This window comes from Heterodontus francisci, chromosome 15, assembly GCF_036365525.1.
Source record: "Heterodontus francisci isolate sHetFra1 chromosome 15, sHetFra1.hap1, whole genome shotgun sequence".
NCBI classification, from domain to species: domain Eukaryota; kingdom Metazoa; phylum Chordata; class Chondrichthyes; order Heterodontiformes; family Heterodontidae; genus Heterodontus; species Heterodontus francisci.
The window spans coordinates 58,283,982-58,307,829 of record NC_090385.1 but is presented as its reverse complement, the minus strand read 5'-3'; the positions used below and the strand labels follow the sequence as shown (position 1 = coordinate 58,307,829).

General features: G+C 41.6%; 1 protein-coding gene across 1 annotated transcript in view; it reads right to left on the bottom strand.

The window, feature by feature from the left end:
- Positions 1-7,601: 7,601 nt before the first annotated feature.
- The window catches only part of klf5l (Kruppel like factor 5 like), an 82,642-nt gene continuing 66,395 nt past the window's right edge, over positions 7,602-23,848 (bottom strand). The window contains exon 5 of the mRNA XM_068047587.1: positions 7,602-11,668. Coding sequence (XP_067903688.1) covers positions 11,490-11,668 — 179 coding nt within the window. The 3' untranslated portion in view covers positions 7,602-11,489. The remainder of the gene's footprint in view (positions 11,669-23,848) is intronic.

Genomic DNA, 23,848 nt, shown 5'->3' with positions numbered 1-23,848 from the left:
TGCGCAGAGAGCAGGAGACCGTCTGCGCATGTGCACACCGCGGTGCAGCCTGATGACATCAGCGCTGACGAAGCGTTGTCATGAATCACTTTGATTCCTTAAACTGTTTCAATCATTAACCCTTTCAGGACCTTATACCACATCTCTCCCTAAGTCTTTAACTATATATATATATATATATATATATATATATATATATATCAAACCTTTTTGTTTTTACATACTACCCCATCTCCCCCCACATCACAGATTCAATCTGTCAGGAGGTTTCACAACTCTCCCTGATTGTGTTGCTGTCAGACATGGAAGATTAGTATGCTTTCTCTGAACTCTTGTTTCTTGTCTTGGACAGACTTCATTGAGGTTTGTAGTATCTGGTGCTTTCTGAATTTCAGGTTCAACATCTGGTTCATCCATGATTGACGTCTTTGATGAATAGGAATAAGATTCCTCCTGTTTTTTCTTATAGTACCTCCTGGAGTATGTACTGAATAAGTTCTCTGTTGATTCTGATCTCTCTGGACGATTACTCCTTCTCTGCCTTGGTCTCGTACCCATACCTTTTCTCCTTCCATCAACTTGAGTAGGTTCCTGGTACGATATTTCCTATTATAATTATAGGCTTGTTGCTTTCGGTAAGACTTTTTTCTGACTTGAACTCTGATAATCGTGGACTTCTAGCCCTGGAAGTAATTTTTTGGGTAGAATGGGAAGTTGTGTTCTAAGCTTCCTTCCCATCAACAGTTCAGACAATGCTAGTCCACATAGCAGTGGAGTAGATCTATAGTTCAGGAGTGCTTTTTGAAGATGTTCATTTTTCTTTAACAGTGCTTTGATAGTTCTAACTCCTCTCTCAATTTCACCATTGGATTGTGGATATCTAGGGGAACTTGTAAGATGTACAAATCCACAGTTTTCCGCAAATTACTTGAAATAGTTGTTTGCAAATTATGGTTCATTATCAGAAACTATCTGGTCAGGTATACCAAGTGTTGCGAAGATTTCCTGTAACACTCGAATGACTGTACACAATGACAACGAGACAGGCATTTGACCTCAATCCATCTTGAAAAGTAGTTGATGACAATCAGGTAGGATTTTCCATTAAACATAAATAGATCCATCCCCAAACGTTCCTATACTCTAGCTGGAAATTGGATCGAGATAAGGGGTTCCCTCTGGTCTGGTCTGTGCACTGCGCATACCTGGCAATTAGAAATCATTTGTTCTCTATCTCTCGATATTACCAGCCAGCACACGAATGACTGAGCCTGTGCTCTAAATTTTGTTATACCCATGTGGCCCTAGTGTATTTTCTCCATGATGTCTACCCAAAGTGAGTCGGGAATCACCAGATTCTCATCATATACAAGCAAATTATCCAGAATAGTAAAGTGCCTTCTGTATTCGAAGATTTTCATCCTTTTATCGCTGGGACGCTGCTGTGGCAAGCCTTGCGTGCAATATTGGTGGATATAGATGCATTCCTCATCTTGCATCTGAGCATGACGAATTTTTTGGAGCTATTTTGAACTTGCCGGCCATTGTGATGCGGCCAACTGAGAATATGACTCAATTTCATTAATGAAGTTAACATTCTGTTTTGTAGGATTGTCAACAGTAGCTCTGGATAATGCATCAGCTATTTGCTGCTTGCCCCATACGTAAACCATTTTGTACATGAACCTCATTAGCCTCAACCGGATACTCTGGATTCTAGGAGGCATCTTAGTGAGTTCCTTTCCTTCAAGTAAGGAAACTAGGGGTTTGTGGTCTATTTCTGGGAACCTTTAAGCCAATAATGTAATCTGAGAACTTGTCACAAGCCCATGTGACTGCGAGAGCTTCTTTCTCTATGACAGTGTACCTCGTCTCCGTATCAGACAATGCTCATGATGCATGATAAACCGATCTTCAACATCCATCTAGCTGTTCTTGAAAAAGGACTGCCCCTATCCCTGTAGATGAAGCATCTGCTGCAATTGTGGTTGGCCATGAGGGGATATAATGTGCTAAGGTAGCTGGAAAAATTAACATCTCCTTGATGCTTTGAAATGCTTGCTCCTGACATGCATCCCAACACCATGCTTGAGCTTTCCTTAATAATTGTCATAAAAGCTCAGTAACTTGCACTAGATTGGGTAAAAATTTTGCCAACTGATTAACCATTCCAAGGAATCGTTGAAGATCTTGGACAGAAATAGGAAGTGGGAATTCACTAATGGCTCTCGTCTTTTGTGGGTCTTCCATTATGCTGTTGCTACTGACAAGGTATCCTAAGAAACAAATTGACATTTGTGAAAATTCACACTTTTCATTAAGTGTCAAGCTGCTTCTTGTAGACGATTCAAAACCGCTCTAACCCTCAGGTCATGTTCTTCAATGGATTCCCCATGGATTAAAATGCCATCCATATGGCATATTACTCCTTTAAGGCCCTGTAGAATGTTTGACATAGTTCTTTGGAATATTTCCGGTGCTAGTGTTATACCGAATGGTAAATGATTAAAACAAAATCTTCCGAATGGAGTAATGAAGGTTGTCAATAACCTTGACTTCTTATCCAACGGAACTTGCCAAAAACCACTATTCACGTCAAGCTTTGTGATCATTGTACTTTGGGGTAACTTTGCCAAGCATTCGTCAATTGAGGACATCTGATGAACGTCTCTTGCCACAGCCTTACTAAGTTAAGTCTACACAAATCCAAGGAGTACCATTAGGTTTAGGAACTGGAACCATTTCTGAACACCACTCTGTGGGTTCAATGACAGGAGAAATGACTCCCATCCTGGTCATCTCTTCGAGTTAATGTTGGACTTGCTTCGTTAGTGGGCGTGGTATCTTCCTAGACATGAAAAGACATGCTAGTTTAGCATCTTTTCTCAACATAATGTTGTATTCGGTCTTCAGTCTTCCTAGACCAGTAAATAATTTTGGAAAGTCTTTTTGGAAGTGACTCCTGGGTTCTTGTTGTTTAACTTCATTCACTTTTCTGATATGATGAAGGTCAATACAAGCTCTTCTACTCGAGAGAGACAATTCTTGATTCTGTAGAACATACTGTTTCCAATATCTGCTTTCGCTTGTACTGGAGTGTTGCCTGTAGCTTTCCCTTGACTTTCAGTTCAATCCCTCCAGGGTCATGTAACTAATTTTCTGTTATTTGCAGGGAATGCATTGATAACTACGATTCATTGTCTGATAAAACTGTTACACATGCTCCAGTGTCTAGTTTAAAATTGATGATATGTCCGTTGACATCTATATCTGCAGACCAAAATGCCTGATTAGGATCATTGATCTCACCAAGGAAGTTTTCTGATTATCCTCCTGATGGAGATTGTTCAACTTCATGGACAACTCTATGCCTGAAGAATTTTTTCTTTCGAACTTGTGGGAGTAGAGATTTTACTTTGGCACATCTTCATAAAATGGCCTTCTTTTTTTACAGTGGAAAGCATTCTGCTTTGTTTGCAGGACACTTCGCATCTGTGGGTCTTTTTGGTTCCACGGCGCTGGCAGGGTTTCATGGCGTCTTGAACTTTCCCTTCCAAGTGTACCTTCTTTTCTGGTGCTTCATTGTCACTGGGATCTTTCTCTGGAGCAATTCGTTCAGGCAGCGTCGATGATTTATTCAGGAGAAATGTGGCAACAGGGGTTTCAAGCAGGCCTTTCAGAATGAATGTAGCATCAATTGCTCTATTTCTTACACTCTTTTCTAAGAGCTTCTCAAAGAGATGGAAATACTGGCAGACTTTTCAAAGAGATGGAACAGGGTGAGCTGGAGTTTTGTCCTTCAGGTTGATTTTTAAAACTCCAACTGACTGTCCAAAGTGAAACCAAAAACAATCTCAAGAGTCAAGCCTCCTGACCACAATAAGTATTGACCTGTCACTTCTCTGTAAACATCTCCCCCAAGTCAAAAAAACCCTGCTGGGTAATTATCTGAAGTCAGGTGATTTCCACTAAGGGTTGTTTACAAACCAAGTCCAAAAGACCTCACGATTACCTCTTATTATAAGAAAACAAAAAGTCCAGCATCTTTTTCCAGTTTTAAAACACAAGTCCTCCAAAATTTAACAAAAGATGGAAGTACTTTTGAAACACCATGTATAATGGTACCGACTTCGTTTCTGCCCTCACTAGGGACTTATAGTTTTCCTGATTCTGCCTGCCTAGTGCCGTTGGACCAAATACTTTACTATTTTTAAGGGTTGCTCACCAGATCCCCAATTGTTGCTTGGTTCTCCAACTCAAAGCCTGCGATCACTGGACCAGAAATTTTCCCACAGATTCAGCAAGTAATTAGGGAAGCTAATAGAATGTTATCATTTATTGCAAGGGGAATTGAATATGAAAGTAGGGAGATTATGCTTCAGTTATACAGGGCATTGCTGAGACCACATCTGGAGTACTGTGCACAGTATTAGTCTCCTTATTTGAGGAAGGATATAAATGCATTGGAAGCAGTTCAGAGAAGGTTTACTAGACTAATACCTAGAATGGGAAGGTTGTCTGATGAGGAAAGGTTGGACAGGCTAGGCTGGAGTTTAGAAGAAGAGTAAGAGGTGATTTGATTGAAGCAAATAAGATCTTGAAGGGCTGGAACCACTCAGCAGGTCTGGCAGCAACTGTGGATGCTCTTTCCACAGATGCTGCCAGACCTGCTGAGTGGTTCCAGCATTTCTTGTTTTTATTTCAGATTTCCAGCATCCGCAGTATTTTGCTTTTATTTAAGATCTTGAAGGGTCTTGACGGGGTGAATGTGGAAAGGATGTTTCCCCTTGTGGGAGAATCTAGAACTAGGGGTCACTGTTTAAAAATAAGGGGTCATCCATTTAAGACCAAGATGAGGAGAAATTTATTCTCTCTGAGGGTCGTGAGTCTTTGGAACTTTCTTCCTCAAAGGCAGTGGAAGCAGAGTCTTTAAATGTGTTTAAGGCAGAGATAGCAAAATTCTTAATGAGAAATGGGGTGAAAGGTTATCAGCGGTCGGTGGGAATGTGGAGTTGAGTTTACAGTCAGATCAGACATGATCTTATTGGATGGGGGAGCAGGCTCGAGGAGCTGAGTGGCCTACTCCTGCTCCTAATTCATATTTTCATATGTATGTACTATCGACCTCTGTGGTGCAGCCTGAATGCCTCTACAAGCCGATTCCCTGGCTCTCCATGCCTCCTGCATTCATGAGGCAGCTCTGGAGCTTTTTCACAGCATCTTCTCCAGTTCTGCAATTTTGGCACTTTTCGCAGGTCGGCCTTCTTCAAAGTATTTCTTCAAATTCATCTGGGCTTTGCCTGGTAAGAACCACCTCTGTTCACCATATTGTATGTTTGGTTTGTCTGCTGTCATCTTAGTATACTTGGTTAATCTAGCTTAGAGAGATTACTGAGTCTTCAGTACTTTGAACATTAACTCTTTCAGATCAGCCATGATCTTATTGAATGGTGGGGCAGGCTTGAGGGGCCAAATGGCCTATTCCTGCTCCTATTTCTTATGTTCCTATGTGCTTTATTACTTCTAGCTATGTACAGCTTTACACCAGTCTGTATGACTTCTCTGAAGCCACACTGCATCTTCCTCCAGTCTCTCGCATGTGATCTCTTACATCATCATGGTGGGAGGTATTCCTTGCACTGTTTCAATCAGTAACCTTCATAGACCCTCATACTACACCAATCATGATACTGCATCTGATGGCTGATGTCTTAGCTCCCATTGCAGCACAGACAAAAGCCGCCCAATGTCTGAGTGTTGTAGTGGAAACTCAGACTGAGGTCATGAATTTCGGTTTGTTGTCATGCAAGCCCAGCTTGATGGCATGCAGACTCAGACTGCTGCAACAGACCACCACGTTTCAGATGAGTCCTGAAGGACTCCTCCTGAGCGTTCCAGGCAGCGGAACCATATTAGCACCCCAATGGTCTACTCAATGATATTCCTTGTAGCAGTATGGCTATCACTGTAGCCATATGTGCAGTTGCAGAGGGGAGTCATCAGCCAGATGTAGAGCTGATAGCCCTTGTCGCCAAGCAGCCACCTTCTGGTTCAGGTTGCTGCAACAGTGGACTGGCGCAGGGTGAATGAATCTTGACTGCTGCCAGGATAGCGGGCTTTGACCAGTATGCTGTGCTGGGCATTGTCGCACACCAATTGCACACTGAGTGGTACCCTTTGCGATTTTGGTACATCTCTTTACTATGGTGTGGCACCACCAAAGCCACGTGATGGCACCCTGCACCATGGGGAAGCCACTTTCCTAGCAGGGCCCCATGCCAGTTCCTTTCTGTGTAGAGAGAAGATAATGAAGTCCCCTCTTCTGTCATACAGTGCCTCTGTGATTTCCAGGATGCAGTGATGGATGGCAAAATGCAAGATATCTATGTCACTTATTCTAGTCAGGAAGAATCCACTAGCAAAAAAAGTCAGGGTTACGATAGCCTTGATGGCCTCTGGCAGTACCGTCCTTGCATTGCTCTGAGGCTGCAGGTCTGGTTCCAAGAGGTAGCGTAACTCTGTGCCCACCGCCTTGGTGAATCTCAGAGGCTGAACATACTGCTCCTGGCTTAGGTGCAGATAGGAGAACTGCTCTCTGACGACCATAGCTGAGTAAGGACTCCTGCTTAGAGCCTTAATCCGCTTCTTTTGGCAAGCAGCTTGTTTTCTTTGCTGCCTCTGCTCCATCCTTTCTGAACTTCACCATACACCCAGTACTCCCAAAAACTAAGCAAGAGCCAGTAGAAAGTAATAGCTACTAAGTTGGATGATGATACCTATAAGTTGCGCTGGTTGTAGAGGTGTTGGGTGGGGTGCGTCCCTCCTGCTAAAGGCCGGCTCGGGTCTGCAAATGAAACCCGACCTGAGCCCGACAGAACCACATCTGACCCGACCCGGCCAGAGTCCTTTCATTTTTTTCCCACGCCCGACCTGACCCGACTATCAGTTAACCTACCTTCCATTTTTCACTTTGTTACTTATCTGCACAAGCTTAAACTAACTGTAACAATACCACCTTTCAAGTCCAAAAAGTACATTAAGATTGGAGCCACTTACCGGAGGTGTTGATAGAGCTTGTCCGACCCGACCCAAGCCCGAATGCCAGACCCGGAAGTGAGACCCGACCCAACCCGCACCCGACGCATGTCGTCGGGTCCGGTCAGGTTCAGGTCGGTAGCCGGTCTTTACCTCCTGCTGCTGAATGCGTGTGCAGTTCAGCGTGTTTTACTTGACTGGAGAGGTCAAAAATGGCAGGCAATTCAATTCAAAGTACATGCTGACTTGTGTCACAATCTGCCCACTCTGCATATTTCGGGTGCATGCACTTAATGTCCATGCCGAGCGCCTTCAACAATATGGTGATTGGTGAGGGCTATGCCGGAAGTGGTTGGGTGCAGTGCAGATGCCATTTTTTTCCTCAACTGGTACCCATAGGGCCAAAACTACCAGTGCTACAGACCCAAATTTTGCTGCCCTTAAGTGCTATGCTATGGGCCATTTTCCTTTTTTAAAATTAATCTATACACCATTGAAATAAATTAGAAGTCCAAGAAAATGAAAAGAGTAATATTTCATCTATAAACAGTTTTTTATTTTGTTCCTTTTCTCTTATTATACAGTACAACTTTTAACAAAATGCAAAATCACTATATATTGGAAGATTTTTGCTTTAAAACATTCATATTTTTGATTTTTCTCTTCAAATTTGTGAAACACTACATTATAAAAATAAGTGATACATTTAAAACAAACCAAGGCAAAACTACCACCATTTTCTTCCCCTTTGTTCTGAATATAAACATTACTTTAAAAACTTATAAAAATTATATACATCACTAGATATCCCAGTATTTACATATCATTGTGTTTTAGGGCGCTTGATAGAAAACTAAAGTATAATTAAAAACATTGTGATCCATAAGTTTACTTTCCATCCAATAGTACACAACCCCACACAATATCATACATCAAAGTTAATCATGCTATATGCTTCTTGTGTAACATCCAAATTAATGTGAATTTAGTTGGCTGATTATATTCAATTAGGTGTCCCCAAAATTCATCTTTTGCTATCTTTCAGGTGGCTTAGGGGATTTTTTTTATCCCCTATTCTCCCTCACATCCATCTTCAAGACCATCTTATCCATATTACCTCTTTAATTGACAGTGAGGGTGGTCCAACATGCGGACATTTCAATTAGTGCTATCAATGTTGTTAACTGCTCGACTTGCCCTCTTTACTGAATCATTGTCTTGCCAAGGTGTCTGATCCAAATTGGTATAGTTCTTTCCAGAGGATTTGTGAATGTCATTATTGGTTGGTATTGATCTTTTGCTTTCCCAGTTCTCTCCTTTCCTCTCCCGAAAGTGATAATTTGCATTGGGATAAGTTTTTCGCCTGGCAGTAGCTCCTAAATACCTCATCCTAGTGGCCATTTTTCATGTGCGAGCCTATATAATAAAAGCTGAAGGAGGGGAGGGGATTATCACAGTCATGTCTGCCATTACCCAAACATGCACTTTCCAGAAGAGGTCACTTGATAGCAATTAGAACCTGACTGATAGATATTTTATTCTTCCTAAGCTGGATGGATGATTACCACATCATGTGGTATTTTCATTCACCAAATATTTGGGGAATTATGACAGGGTCTGAAATTCTTGGGGTTCCACTCCTGTAGTGCAAGTGTGATGGAGAGGCACCCCTTCCAACCTTAACATCGCTTTGAAGACCCCAGCCAAATCTTGGGGACTGGGCCATTTGCAAGTCCAAGATGAGTTGCTGGCACCTTTTAAAGGCTCTACAGCAGCATATGCCCTGATCCATCCTTTATAAGGGGGAAGTGACCCACAGCCAGTCTATCTGATGTTCCACTACGCTCAATGGCACAGCAGGAAAAAAAAACATTTTTCAATTTTCAGCTCCAAAAGGGGCCGTTTTGCCTTTAGACACAGCAATTATTCACCTTCTTCTGAATCAATTACCTTACGTGGGTAATATAGAAGTCTTTGAGAAGGCCTCAAAGAATTCTGCTGAGCCCCATCAAGGGTATAAAAGACAGATTTCCCACAGTTGCCCAGCATCTCTCCACCAACTTCCCAACATGTTCCTTGATGTGGGGCGGGGTGGTTTTTGTGGCGGGGTGGGGGGTGGTGGCAGTGTGGCAGAACCATCCACGGCCTTCGTACATGAACTTAACAAGGGACATCGAACCAATGTGAGTAAATGGAGTTAAGATACAGATCAGCCATAATCTAATTGAATGGTGGAACAGGTCAGAGGGGATAAATGGCCTACTCCTATTCCCACGTAAAAGGTTGGGGTGAATTCCCAGTGTAAAAGGGTTCTGTCCCAAATTATGGGCCCCCTTGGGGGGAGGGGTAGGGATGTGAGTGGAAACTGATCTGCTGCACTTAGCCCCAAGAATTTCACAGTTTGAGATGCTAAGTTCCTGGTGCTACAGCACTGTAGCTGCCAAATCTCTCCAATTTCAATCGATTAACCTAGTTTCTGGGAAGCCACAGCTCAACTCTTTGCACTCTCAAATAGACTTTGATGACTTCAGTACATTCATACACATACACTTATAATTACAATCAACAGTGTGTATCCCCTGTACACACTTTGATAGGAGCACATCATTAGCTCATTTTTCAATTTACTTGCTTGTAGCCATTCAGTTTTTTTCAAATTGTTGGAACATAATACCAATTTGTAATTCCTTCCACTAATCTTGCAAATGTTCCTTAAATGAAGTGTTGAGACATGTAAGCATATATGTTCAAAAGGACATAAGCAATGTATGCAAGAACATTATCACTGTTTTAAGTAATGCGGAGATTACCAGAGGGACAAACATTTAACTTTGTTAGTTACTAAATTTCTTAATCAGGATGAAGGACCAGTTCAACCTCATGATAAAGCTTCACAGACACCAATGCTTATGGACACTAGCTGAATTGGGGTATGAACATAGTGGGGAAATTTAAAAAAACAATGATCAAACCAACCTTAAAATCAGGTATCAAAATTATTTAAAATGGATAACATATTAAGAATAGACAGCACAGTCAACAGTTGGATACATATTGCTTGTATTCACCAGTTACAATAGTTTGGATAGCCAATGACCATGAGTAGTTACAACAGTTTTTTTCCACCATGTATTATATTCAACACTTCCTAAAAAAAAAATCTTCCTCACAATGTTCAGTACCTGACACTTGTATTTAAGGCAAAATGTCTACATTCAAATGCCCCTCGTCAATGCAATTAATATTTAGCGGTTCATATACATCAAGTTAACAAAAAGAGTAACAGCATACTTTAAGCAGAAAGTCTTGGCACGAAATACAGAGGTGACATTCAGTTTGGTTTAATCCAGGGGTTAAATTGCAAATTAAAACATTTTTCTCAATTTTTAGCATTATTGCTCACAATAGTTGATCATTGTAGGAGTACTACATTTACTTGTTTTCTAAAAAAAAGTATGGAATTAAGAGCTTAGGATGTACTATAATGCCCGGATGATGTATACTTCTGTTCAAATCTCTTGACTGCATGCACAGTTGGAATGGGAAGCATTCCTGAATCAGCTTGTACTGCAGTTGTTGCAGGTTTTACCATGTCAGGTATTATTAGTGCTACAATCTAACATGAAGTGCCTTTCTTTTGAGTTTATTCATGGTATTTGATTCTACCTACCTTCCCAAGTGGCCTTAAAACATTGTATTTCCATCGTAAACTAAGAAATGACTGTGAATGATGTTATAGTAAGAATGTTGAATGGATTCATACTAAATTCATTAACCCATCAGGGTAAATTAAGCAATCTTGTACTTCTAGCGATGAGAGTGCTGGCTACAACTCCGTAATGCTGATTCTCCAAACTGTGCTCCCATCAAGTGAGGCTAATCTCAGGGAGAGCAGAATGGCTGACTCCTTAATGTTAAATTACTCTCGTCAATAGGTGCTAACTTATTTAAAATAGACAAGTTAACCCTCTGTTAATTAATATAGAGAGGAATAAAATCAGATTGTGTTTGTATGCTAACACTACTTACAGTCATTTCCTGGCTATAATGTTGCACTCGGTGCTGTCTTGGCCCTTAATTATATGATCATTTAAGCATTACTACCAGCTAATTAAATTCCAAGATGTTGAATGAATATCAATATATTGCTGATCAGTAATTTATTCCCTTAACATTTTAATGTTTTCGAAAACAATATTTCAGGCATAGGATAGCAGGCTTGCTTTCAGAAAATAAAAAATAAATAATACAAAATTCTATCCTTTTTTTGTGAATTAAATGCTTTGCATAATTGGTTTCCAGTTAGACAATTCTTTTTCTCCCAACAATGTGTCCTCTCAAAAAAATGAAACTATTTATCTCCTGTATATGTGTGTGTGTATAATGGCAGTACTTTGTTCATCAGTACATTTTAGAAATCAGTCACACTCCTTGTCTGGGCGACAGGTATTGCCTTAATTCTGGTGTCTCTTCATGTGGAGAGCCAAGTGATCTGAACGTGAAAAGCAGCGACCGCAGGCAATACATTTGAAGGGTTTTGCTCCCGTGTGTTTTCTGTAGTGTCTTGTGAGTTCATCGGAACGGGCGAAACGCCAGTCACAAGCATCCCATGTACATTTGTATGGCTTCTCGCCTGTAATTGAAACAAATAGATGTGAATAAAATGGCTCCTTTATAGGCCAACGGCGCTTTAAAATACCCATGATCTCAAGAAGAGAACCATATACCTAAATTTTAAAGATTGCTAAATGGTTGAGGGCTATTTCTAATTAGATAAATCTTGGCAAAAGTTGAAATCCTGCCTGAAGAGCCTGCTGATCAGCCCAAACTATTTTGAGGGCTGAGCCTTATTTCAATACTAACGACCAATTGCGAGTGCTGCTTAGGTTCCTCCTGGTTCCACAAATTTTTTTTTTGTTTGGCTAGCCATTAAAGACCTCTGGTTAAGCTACTCAATGCCTACTGCCACTGGGTGGAACATGCATGGCTCACTGGTACCTCAAAATTGTGCCAAGGCCCTATTTTCTCATAGGACCCTGAGTACTATATTAGAATTTAGGCATCTGTCTGAAACAGGTGGTTGCCTTGACAATCCATGAAGAGGCCCTCAGGGAAATGCCAAATGGCAGGAATGGGGCAGTAAGCATCTCTCTGCAATTTTTGAGGTGCTACTATCCCATTCCCACTGAGCAGAGGGAGCTTAAATTGATCCTATATTTATATGATAAAAAATTGTTCTTTTTTTCTTTTAAAAGATACGTTTAGAAATGGAAGCCTAGATTTTATAATTTGGCCCACTTTAGAACCAAATGGCCAATATCATTCCTCAAAGATCAGCAATGCAACATGACACATGGAGGTGGAGTCAATGATCAACTCACCATCACTATCAATGGATGTGCCAGCCTTTTACTACATCGGAGCTGTGGTGTTCTTGAAGTAGATGGCACAGTTTACATCCAGTTCTCTGCTCACCGGGACCCGGTGAAAACATGGGCAGGGGGCTAAAATTGGATATCAACAGTAGCATAATATGGGCAATAGCGAATTGGCAGCCTGTTTTACAACCTGCATGAATTTTAGGTAGGGTATTAAAATGGACTGCTGATTCATTATCACCTATTTTGCACTATCGACAAAGATCAATTTCAGCCCCATGGTCTCCCACAGTCCTTACCATGTAGGTGTGACAGCACTTGCAGATACAATTGGTGTCAAGTCTGCTGCCTGCTAATCACCTTGGCATGTGTCCTCTGATGCTGTACCACAAATAGCACAACATACTGAGATTGAATTGCTTCCAATATTATGGTTAATCAGGTAGTGAGGTATTTAGTGGTGCCATTACATCCACTGTCCCAGCTTCCTTTGTGAAGAGGGACCGCCACATGCATTAATCATCTGGCAACTTCTGTCTGCAGATGTAGATGTAAAAGTCGTGCAGCTGGTCATATGCCTGGCAAACCTCCAAAGTTCTTGTTACTCTTCTGCCCCATGCTTGGAAACTATGCTATGGAGAAAAGTGGGAGGAGTAGTGCTAACAGACACCCACTTTATGGCATGATAATTGGTAGCCAGTAGTTCTAAATCTAAGTCAGAGTATCAACCTATTCTTGTGCAAGATTGCCAGAAATATACTGCTCTGGAGCTGCATCAGTATTTCACTGTCATTCTTCACAGGAGAAACAAATCTTAAAGCCTGAAAAGGACAAGCTACCCATTTGAGTCTTGCCAGCAAGTGCTGCAAGCTATCTTATATGTAAAGCTGAGCCTGATCCTGTCTTTCCACAACATCCACTGCCAGTAGGAGTTATTGTGCAGTGATCAGACATGAGGTCCCTAGCCAATTTTTTCCCTTCCCCAACTAAAGGATATTGCAAACAAATGTAGAGGCTTTAACACTGCCTGGGCTGAGATCAGTTAATTTAGCACAAACCAGGGTTTGAACGTGGAGTATACTGTTTGCAAGGAACAGAGACATTTCTTCAAAACTATTGAGGCTACTTACAAAAAAAATTACTTTGGATTTAACTTGGAGGAAGTATTTGCATTAGTTTTGTCTGACCTATATACAAACATATATCTATTCCATTTCTTGAGTTGACAGGCATAACTTAAGTAGGTGTGCCAGGCATTTAAAAGCAATCAAATCCCACCAGTGTGCCATGGCCGAATGTCAGTCCACTGAAGTCCGATGACAGTGTTTGAAACTGTATGTCCAGAGCTAGTTTAAATTTCTGAGAATAGAACAATGCTTGCTCAATGTTGACAGGTATGCTTCCTGACAGGAAAATTATAACTGAAAGTGCATTTAAATATGTGGATGAAAATTATAGGGCTTTTGAGATCCCATGTACTGATAAGACTGTAATGTATACACAGTTGTGTTCCACATTGGAACAGGAAATTGAGATAGATTAATGAATGAGGTGATAGCTGGGTAACTTTGTTCACTCACTGTCCTATGTTCTGAAATACCACAGAAAAGCATCAGACTAGAAAGCAAGAAATTGGATTTATCAGTGACCCAGTGGGTAAAAGCACTCTGCCATATAGTCTAGAAGGTCTCTAGTTCAAATTTCAGTCTGTATAGATGCCCTGGAACTATACCTCACCTAAGTGTCACTAGGTGTCAGCTGTGGCACTTTTCTCTGAGTCAAAAGGTGTTGGTTCAAGTCCCATTCCGGCACAAAATCTAGGTTGACACTCTAGTGCAGTACTGAAGGAGTGCTGTACTATCGGAGGTGCTATCTTTCAGCTTAGACATTAAACTGAGGTTCTGTCTGCCCTCTCAGAGAAATGTAAAAGATCCCATGACACTATTTCGAAGAAGAGCAGAGGAATTTCCCCTGGTGTCCTGGCTAATATTTATCTTTCAGTCAACATCACAAACAAATTCTTGTCATTATCTCATTGCTGTTTGTGGGATCTTGCTGTATGTAAATTGAATAATGTGTTTTCTACAATACAACAGTGACAATACAATCAGAGGTACCCCATTGGTTGTAAAGCACTTTGAGACATCTGAGGTTGTGAAAGGCGCTATATAAATGAATGTATTTTGTGTTAGTGCTTAGAGAAAAAGGGGAATTGTGGGAAGGGGGAATTTAAAAAAGCCAAAGGTGCTGGTTTAATGTTACGTAACTTCCAAAGACACCATGATTACAACAAAATCTTAGAATCATAGAATGGTTACAGTACAGAAGGAGGTCATTCGCCCATCACGTCCAAGCTTGCTCTCTGCAAGAGAAACTCAAATAGTCCCCCTCCCTTTCTCTGTAGCCCTGCAAATTTTCTCTCTTCAGGTGCTTATCCAATTCCCTTTTGAAAGTCACGATTGAATCTGCCTCCACCCCACTCTCAGGCAGAGCCTTCCAGATCCTAACCACTCACTGTGTAAAAATGTTTTCCTCATGTTGCCATTGGTTCTTTTGCCAATCACCTTAAATCAGTGTCCTCTAGTTCTCAACCCTTCTGTCAATGGGAAGTTTCTTTCCATCTGCTCTATTCAGATCCCTCATGATTTTGAGCACCTCTATCAAATTGCCTCTCAAACTTCACTTCTCCAAGGGGAACAACCCCAGCTTCTCCAATCTATCCTTGTAACTGAAATTCCTCATCCCTGGAACCATTCTCTTAAATTCTTTCTGCACCCTCCCTAAAGTCTTCACATCCTTCCTAAAGTGCAGTGCCCAGAATTGGCATATTACTTCAGTTGGCTGAACCAATATTTTGCAAAGGTTCATCATAACCTCCTTGCTTTTCTACTCTATGCCTCTGCTTATACAGCCCTGGGTCCTGTATGCCTTTTGAACTACTTTCTCAACCTGCCTGGCCACCTTCAATGATTTGTGCACATATACCCCCAGGTGTCTCTGTTCCTGCACCCACTTTAGAATTGTACCCTTTAGTTTATATTGTCTCTCCTTGTACTTACTACCAAAATGTATCATTTCACACTTCTCTGCATTAAATTTCATTTTCCATGTGTCTGCCCGTTTCACCAGTCTGTCTATGTCCTCTTGAAGTCTAACACTATCCTTCTCACAGTTCACACTACTTCCAACTTTAGTGTCATCTAAAAATGTTGTTGTTGTGCCCTGTACACAAAAGTCTAGGTCATTAAGATACATCAAGAAAAGCAGTGAACTTAGAACCAACCTCTGGGAAACCCTACTGTATACTGACCTCCAGTCTGAAAAACAACTGTTCATTACTACTCTCTGTTTCCTGTCACTTTACTAACTTCGTATCTATGCTGCCACAGTCCCTTTTATTTCATGGGCTTCAACTTTGCTGCAGGTCTACTATGTGACACTTTATCAAACACTTCTTGGAAGTCCATATACACCACATCAACCGCATTACCCTTATCAACCCTCTCTGTCACCTCATCAAAAAACCTAATCAAGTTAGTTAAGCATAATTTGCCTTTAACAAATCCATGCTGATTTTTTTCCTCAATTAATCTACACTTGTCCATGTGACTATTAATTTTGTCCTGAATTATCATTTCTAAAAGCTTTCCCACCACTGAAGTTAAACTGACTGGCCTGTAGTTGCTGCGTTTATCCTTGCATCCTTTTTTGAACAAGGGTGTAACATTTGCAATTCTCCAGTCCTCTTCCACTACCGCTGCAACTCACGGGGAGGCGGTGGCGTAGTGTTATTGTCACTGAACTAGTAACCCAGAGACCCACGGTATTGCTCTGGGGACATGGGTTCAAATCCCACCACAGCAGAAGGTGGAATTTGAATTCAATTAATAAATCTGGAATTTTAAAAACGCTAGTCTAATGATGGCCGTGAAACCATTGTCGGTTGTTGTAAAAACCCATCTGGTTCACTAATGTCCTTTAGGGAAGGAAATCTGCTGTCCTTACCTGGTCTGGCCTACATGTGACTCCAGATCCACAGCAATGTGGTTGACTCTTACATGCCCTCTGAAATGCCCTAGCAAGCCACTCAGTTGTATCTAACAGCTAGCACTGTGAGTGTACCTACCCCACATGGACCGCAGCGGTTCAAGAAGGCAGCTCACTGCCACCTTCTCAAGGGCAATTAGGGATGGACAATAAATGCTGGCCTGGCCAGTGATGCCCACATCCCATGAATGAATAAATTTAAAAAAAATTCCATTCTTTGTTCTCTTAGCATCCTTGGATGCACCTCATCTGGTCCTGGTGACTTACCAACTTTAAGTATAGCCAGCCGATCTAATATTTCCTCTTTATCAATTTTTAGCCTTTTCAGTGTCTCAACTACCTCCTCTTTCACTATGACTTTGGCAGCATCTTCTTTCTTGGTAAAGAGAGATGTAAAGTACTTATTTAGAACCTCTACCTCCATACATAGATCCCTTTTTTGTCCCGAATCTGCCCCGCCCCTCCTCTTACTACGTTTTTACTATTTATGTGCCTATAGAAGACTTTTGGATTCCCTTTTATGTTAGCCGGCAGTCTCTTGCCATACTCTCTTTGCCTCTCATTTCCTTTTTAACTTTCCCTCTGAATGTGCTATATTCTGCCTAGTTATAACTTGTATTATCAAGCTGACATCTGTCATACACCCCCTTTTACTGCTTTATCTTACTCTCTATCTCTTCTGTCATCCAGGGAGCTCTGGCTTTTGGGCTTTTGTTGCCCTGCCTTTCCCCCTCATGAGGACATAACTCAACTGTACCTGAACCATCTCCTCTTTAAAGGCAGCCCATTGTTCTGTTACAGTTTTGCCTGCCAACGTTTGATTCCAATTTACCTGGGACAGATCCATGCTCACCCCACTGAAATTTACCCCCTTCCAATTAAGTATTTTACTCTAGATTTTTCCTTTTCCTTGGCTAACCTAAACCTTAGGATACTGTAATCACTGTTGATGTTTCCCTAATGACACTTGACCCACCTCATTACCTAGAACCTCCTTCTTCATTGGGCTGGAAACATACTGATCAAGAAAATTCTCCTGAACACACCCCAGAAACTCTTCCCCTCTCTGCCTTTTACACTATCCCAGTCAATATTAGGATAATTAAAGTCCCCCATTACCACTACTCTATAGTTTTCACAACTCTGTAATTTCCCTGCAAATTTGCTCCTCTACATCTTTCCCACTAGTTGGCCTATAGAATACACCCAGTAGTGTAATGGTACTTCCAGTATTTCTTAACTTTAACCAAATAGATTATGTCCTTGATCCCTCCAGGACATCCTCTCTCTCCAGCATTGTAATATTCTCAATCAATTCTGCACCCATCCTCCTTTCTTTCCTTCCCCATCTTTCCTCAACACCTTGTATACAGGAATGTTTAGTACGCAATCCTGCCCTATTTTGAGCCAAGTCTCCGTTATCACCACAATATCATATTTCCATGTGACTATTTGTGCCTGCAGCTCACCAACCTTATTTACCACACTTTGTGCATTTAGACCATATTGCATTCTCTCCTAGTCTGACAACATCTAATACTATTTCTTATTCTCGTGCTATCTGTCTCTCCCAGTCCTTTGTGCTTCTTGTTTTTCTTTTCTAATGCTACATCAGGCCTGGACAACGTACGTCAGCCAAGAGCGACGTCTCAATTCATTCCATCTTCGCTGCCTCCGGAGAATCCTTGGCATCAGGTGGCAGGACCGTATCTCCAACACAGAAGTCCTCGAGGCGGCCAACATCCCCAGCATATACACCCTACTGAGTCAGCGGCGCCTGAGATGGCTTCGCCATGTGAGCCGCATGGACGATGGCAGGATCCCCAAGGACACATTGTACAGCGAGCTCGTCACTGGTACCCACCGGCCGTCCTTGTCTCCGCTTTAAAGACGTCTGCAAACGCGACATGAAATCCTGTGACATTGATCACAAGTCGTAGGAGTCAGTTGCCAGCGATCACCAGAGCTGGCGGGCAACCATAAAGGCAGGGCTAAAGCGTGGCGAGTCGAAGAGACTTAGCAGTTGGCAGGAAAAAAAACAGAAGCACAAGGAGAGAGCCAACTGTGTAACAGCCCCGATAACCAATTTTATCTGCAGCACCTGTGGAAGAGTCTGTCACTCTAGAATTGGCCTTTATAGCCACTCCAGGCGCTGCTTCACAAACCACTGACCACCTCCAAGCGCTTATCCATTGTCTCTCGAGACAAGGAGGCCAAAGAAGAAGAAGAAAATGCCAAATTGTGGTTCCCATCCCCCTCCTCAGGATATGGACCATTACTGAATTTGAATAAAATGGCTACAAAAATAATGAATGATAAAAAGGCAACTGCTGAACCAGGCTTTACATGTCTGATAATATTTAGCATTGGTATTGCTGAAGGTATTTAATACACCAGAGCTGAAATGCCTTCAAATTCTGGATTGTTCTAAACAGGATTAAAGTGATGAAATTTTATTAAGATTCCTTTCCCTAAGGCTAGGACAGTGTTATTAAGTATGTAGTTTGTTGGTAATACTATAAAAATGGTGAAAGGCTGAAGAGATATCTTTAAGATTATATCGACAGAAATGGTGGCAGTAAAATGATTGGAGTTAAAAAGTATAGCTGTGCAGACTATCCAAACAATGTAATTCACATCTGGTGTAAGTATTCCTTTGGCAGAAGGTTGAAGATTAATGAGATAAAATGTATTCTGTAGTGAATGATAATTACACAGGTGTGGTGATTCTGTCATAGATAAAGTTCTTTAAGTCTAACAGTGGATACATTGGACAAGGTACTGGAGGATGTTCCATACCAGTGGAACAGTTGTTAATTGTATATCAATTGGGTGTTAATTGTATTCAGTTGATGGGTGTTAATTGGAGACAGTTTGGAGCAGGCTAAAAGACAGCTTTTTGTTGGAGATGATTTTATATAATGTGTATCTCTGTAAATAAAAGCTGATAAGTGGAAAATGACTGGACTTCAGTATTCTATCCTTCACTACCCGGCTAAACGAGTTTTGACAAATATAACCAGCAAGGAAACAATGGTTTAATCCGTCAGAAAAAGGAAGAAAAAATATTGTTGAAAACAATACGTTGTGGAAATAACCACTAAGGTTTGTTTTTGTACTTTGCCAGAAATGTAGGCTGGGATTTTATCCGGGTGACGGGGGGTCTCGACCTCCAGTAAAAGTGCCTCCGAGAACCCCGTGTTGCCCCTTCTGTGGGAGACCTGCCAAATCAAGTGCCAATTAGGCACTTAACCAGACAGCGGCAGTCGCTCCACGGGGTCAAGAACCCTGGTGTCAGAAGTTCCCCCCCCACCCCCCAAGAGCTGCTGGCTAATCAGAGGCCGGCAGTTCTTTAACTGAGCAGCACCATCGTGCAGGCAGTGGCTGCTGCTGATGGAGCATCCACCCGAGGCATAGGAGCGGCATTGGACCTAAAACACTGGTAGTTCAGGGAGGGAGGGGTCTGACGGGGTAGGGGTCGCAGGGGAGGGGGTATGGGGGGTTGGCAGCAAGGGCAGGGGGTTGGCTCTCAGCAGGCCCCCCCTTCAAGATGCCGGGTCCCTCGTTTAGGCACTGTGCTTTTTAATGAGGGCCGGCCACCCCCACCCCGCCCCGCTCCGCCCCGGAGCCAGCAAGCAACCTGCACGGTTTTTCTTGCCATGCTCCCTGTGCAGCAACAGGCCTGCCCGCCGCTGGGTTAATTGCGGCGATGGCAGGATGAGGCCCTTAATTGGGCATTAATTGCCCACTTATGAGCCTCATTTGGCGATGGGGCAGGATGACCATTCACAGGCCTTCCTGCCCCAGGCATATTTTGGCAGAGGCGGGAAGGTGGCGGGGAGGGACCCGCCACCATCCCACCTGATTACATGATCTCCCTACATCCAAACCCACTATGGGCGAGAGCGTAAAATTACCCCCGTAGGCTTTTTAAAATTCTTTCATGGGATGTGGGCGTCACAGGCCAGGCCAGCATTTATTGTCCATCCCTAATTGCCCTCAAACTGAGTGGCTTGCTAGGCCATTTTGAGGGCATGTAAGAGTCAACCATATTGCTGTGGATCTGGAGTCACATGTAGGCCAGACCAGGTAAGGACAGCTGATTTCCTTCCCTCAAGGACATTAGTGAACCAGATGGGTTTTTACAACAATTGACAACGGTTTCATGGCCATCATTAAACTAGCTTTAAATTCCAGATTTATTAATTGAATTCAAATTCCACCTTCTGCTGTGGTGGGATTTGAACCCATGTCACCAGAGCAATACCTGGGTCGTTGGGTTACTAGTCCAGTGACAATACCAGTATGCCACCTTCACTTTGAGAAGTGAATTCCTACTTGTTATTGGGTATACAGCTTTTTTAAAATATCAAATCACAAGCACAATCACAGCATTTATGGTTATGTGCTGATTCTTTTCATGGAAAACAAATGTTTATATGAATGATAGTAGGGTGGAAGGTGCATTATTACTTGAGATACTATCATACTAACATATGAAAAGGGAGGGAAGGGCTCATCAATGTGTACACCCTTGCTGCTAGACAATGCAACCCTATGCACCATCCTCAATCACTAGTAATTCTAATTCTTGAGGACAAGTCTGATAAAGCCTTCAAACCAAGGCTCCTGAGAATATCATTGTTACTCACTGTTTAAACAAAATAAATAAAGGCAGTATAAAAAAAAACGATGGTAATATTAATTAGCATTCTTTGAGTTTTAAAATGAGTGATGTTTTCTCATTACCTCATGCAGTGCTACTTTCCTGTATCAAGCTCTCTCAGATATCACATATATAAACTCTTCTATTTTCAGGCTGGAAAGGCTATTGATCTCCCTTCACATAATTAGATTTTCCCCCATTCATCACATTTTGTTTGTGCTTCCTACTAAGCACTAAGAGGTAGAAATTCCTGACAACAGAACAATGGCAAGAAAATCTATCTGGCCTCTCTGCCTCCTGTTTAGAAGGGCCAACACATAAGGTTCAGATAATGAGTCTCTTTCGAATAGGTTCTGCCCAAGTCAACAAATACTTTATAAATAGGAGAATTTTCCAGGCTGAATAGCTTTTTGCACCAGGGTGTGATCCAAATATTAGCACATGTTTTCTGATAGTAAAAATAATAATGCTGAGTGAAGGAAATTCAGAGGCACTTTAACCTCAAATATTTGCTTTTTTGTTGGCTAATTTGCTTTTTTTTAAAAAAATGCCCCTTCAATTATTTCCATTATTACATTACCATTTTTCAATAAATCACATGGAATGTCAAACAAAAATAAACATTCAGATTGATATGAGTAACTGCGGGGCAGAGTCTGAGTTCATTGGTGAAACACAAGCATTGCAACAATCAGCAGTACAGTGGCTTGAAATCAAATGACATTTTCAGCTATCACAATGGCTCGCTGAGTAAATAGAGTGTAGCATAAACATTAGCGAGGCCCCAGATTCACCATCAGTGTGCCCCAGGATAAGAAAGGATGGAGGAGGTGGGTGGAGTGGACATCAGCTAGATTTTGTTCCTGGTTGCTACTAAGGGACTCCCTGCAGACAAATGGGAATGACTAAATCAGCTTTGGCTTCAAAGACCTCCCCACACTGGAATAGTCTTCTGACAGTCGCTGTCCTCGTTCACACATAAAAAATGACAAGGTTTGGAGGGTGAGCATTGCCTGAGAACTGTATCCTAGAAAGAAAAAGTGCCTTCAGGTTAGAAAGGGAGAATATTGGGGGATTAAATGGCACCCAGCAAGATGCCAAAATAAAAGCAAAATAGTGCAGAAGCTGGAAATCTGAAACAAAAACAGAAGTGCTGGAAATACTCAGCAGGTCAAGCAGCATCTGTGGAGAGAGAAGCAGAGTTAACATTTCAGGTCTGAAAGGTCACAGAGCTGAAACATTAACTCTGCTTCTCTCTCCACAGTTGCTGCCTGACCTGCTGAGTATTTCCAGCACTTAGTGTTTTCGTGCCAGCAAGATACCTTGTGGCTACACAATAGATAAAGGTTATGAATTCCTGATCCTGGCTCAGAGCTTGGCCTGCTGTGAGTATAAATTAAGAATTTAGGTTCAGGTGAGTTAATTTTCAGTTCATTAACTTTCATTGCTAAGGTATGATTTCATATAAGTTGACCCATAAAAAATGGAAGTGTTACTGTGGAGCCAGCTACTGAAATAGGATAAAAAAGCAAAACATAACCAGAGCTGAATATTTAAATGATCAAAAAAAAAGAATTAATTTTGTAATGAAACAGTAGTAAAACAAAAACTTGTTCAATGTGATCATTCAGGATAAAGTTTGACTCTGAATTTCTCTACCAATCAGTTTGTGTACCTTTAATGCAATTTCAGTTTATTATTTTTGGGATTTCTTTTCAAGCAGGGCCTGTGTAATACATAACCATAGGTCTACCACTTAGACCTCTAACAGAGGGCTGAGCCACTAAGATGATCATATATTCTTGCTAGAATCTGACAGACCGTGTGTGAGTTCTGTCTACTGATCAATCATGGGACAGGTTTCTATTTGTAGGTTTGGCTGCAGTGGTGAGCAAAACACAGGAAAATTCTCAAATAATGGCTGTTTGCGCTTTAGGTGCAGCACTACCATTTTACATGGAATGTATAGCACAGAAATAGGCTTTTTGACCAAAGTGGCCATGTTGGTGTTTATGCTCCAAACTAGCCTCTTACCAGCCTTCTGTATCTTTTTAGGTCAGTACTTGTAACATTTTTCTATTTTAAACAGTTCCTTTTTAAAATTGTTTCTCCCACTCTCTGCAAACCCCCCTCCCCACCACTCATTGCATCTTTTCTAAGGTTGCCAACTTTCGCCATTGGCCCAAGAGTCTCCTGGAATGGAAGATGAATCTCATGGGCATTGCTCCTAGAAATTCGGAAGAAAAATAAAGCTTTGTGCCTGTAGTTTGCACCCGCATACTATCTTCCCTGCTACTCCAACCCACGGTCCCACCAGGACTTTCTGGACCTCCCTAACCTCTGGGCTTAGACACAGCAGACTGTAGCAAACCATTTTGTTTCACCCAACATGTAAAGAAGCTGCAAGACGTGGAGATAATTACCATCATATCCACTGTTTTTGTGTTGCATTCAAAGCTGTGAATATGGTTTCATTTGCAGCATTCTTATAGCAGTTTGTTTTAGTATTGATTATAGTTACATTTTTAATGTTTTAGGGAAGAGCAATAGGGATACAAAGCTTGTATTTCCACTGACTAAATAAGTAAGATGCACTGAAATACTGATATTTCTGAACTGTTTATGATAGTTCATAGGAACGTTGGAAGAGTAGTAGGCCATTCAACCCCTTAAGCCTGTCCGCCATTCAATTAGATCATGGATGATCTGTACCTCTGCTCTC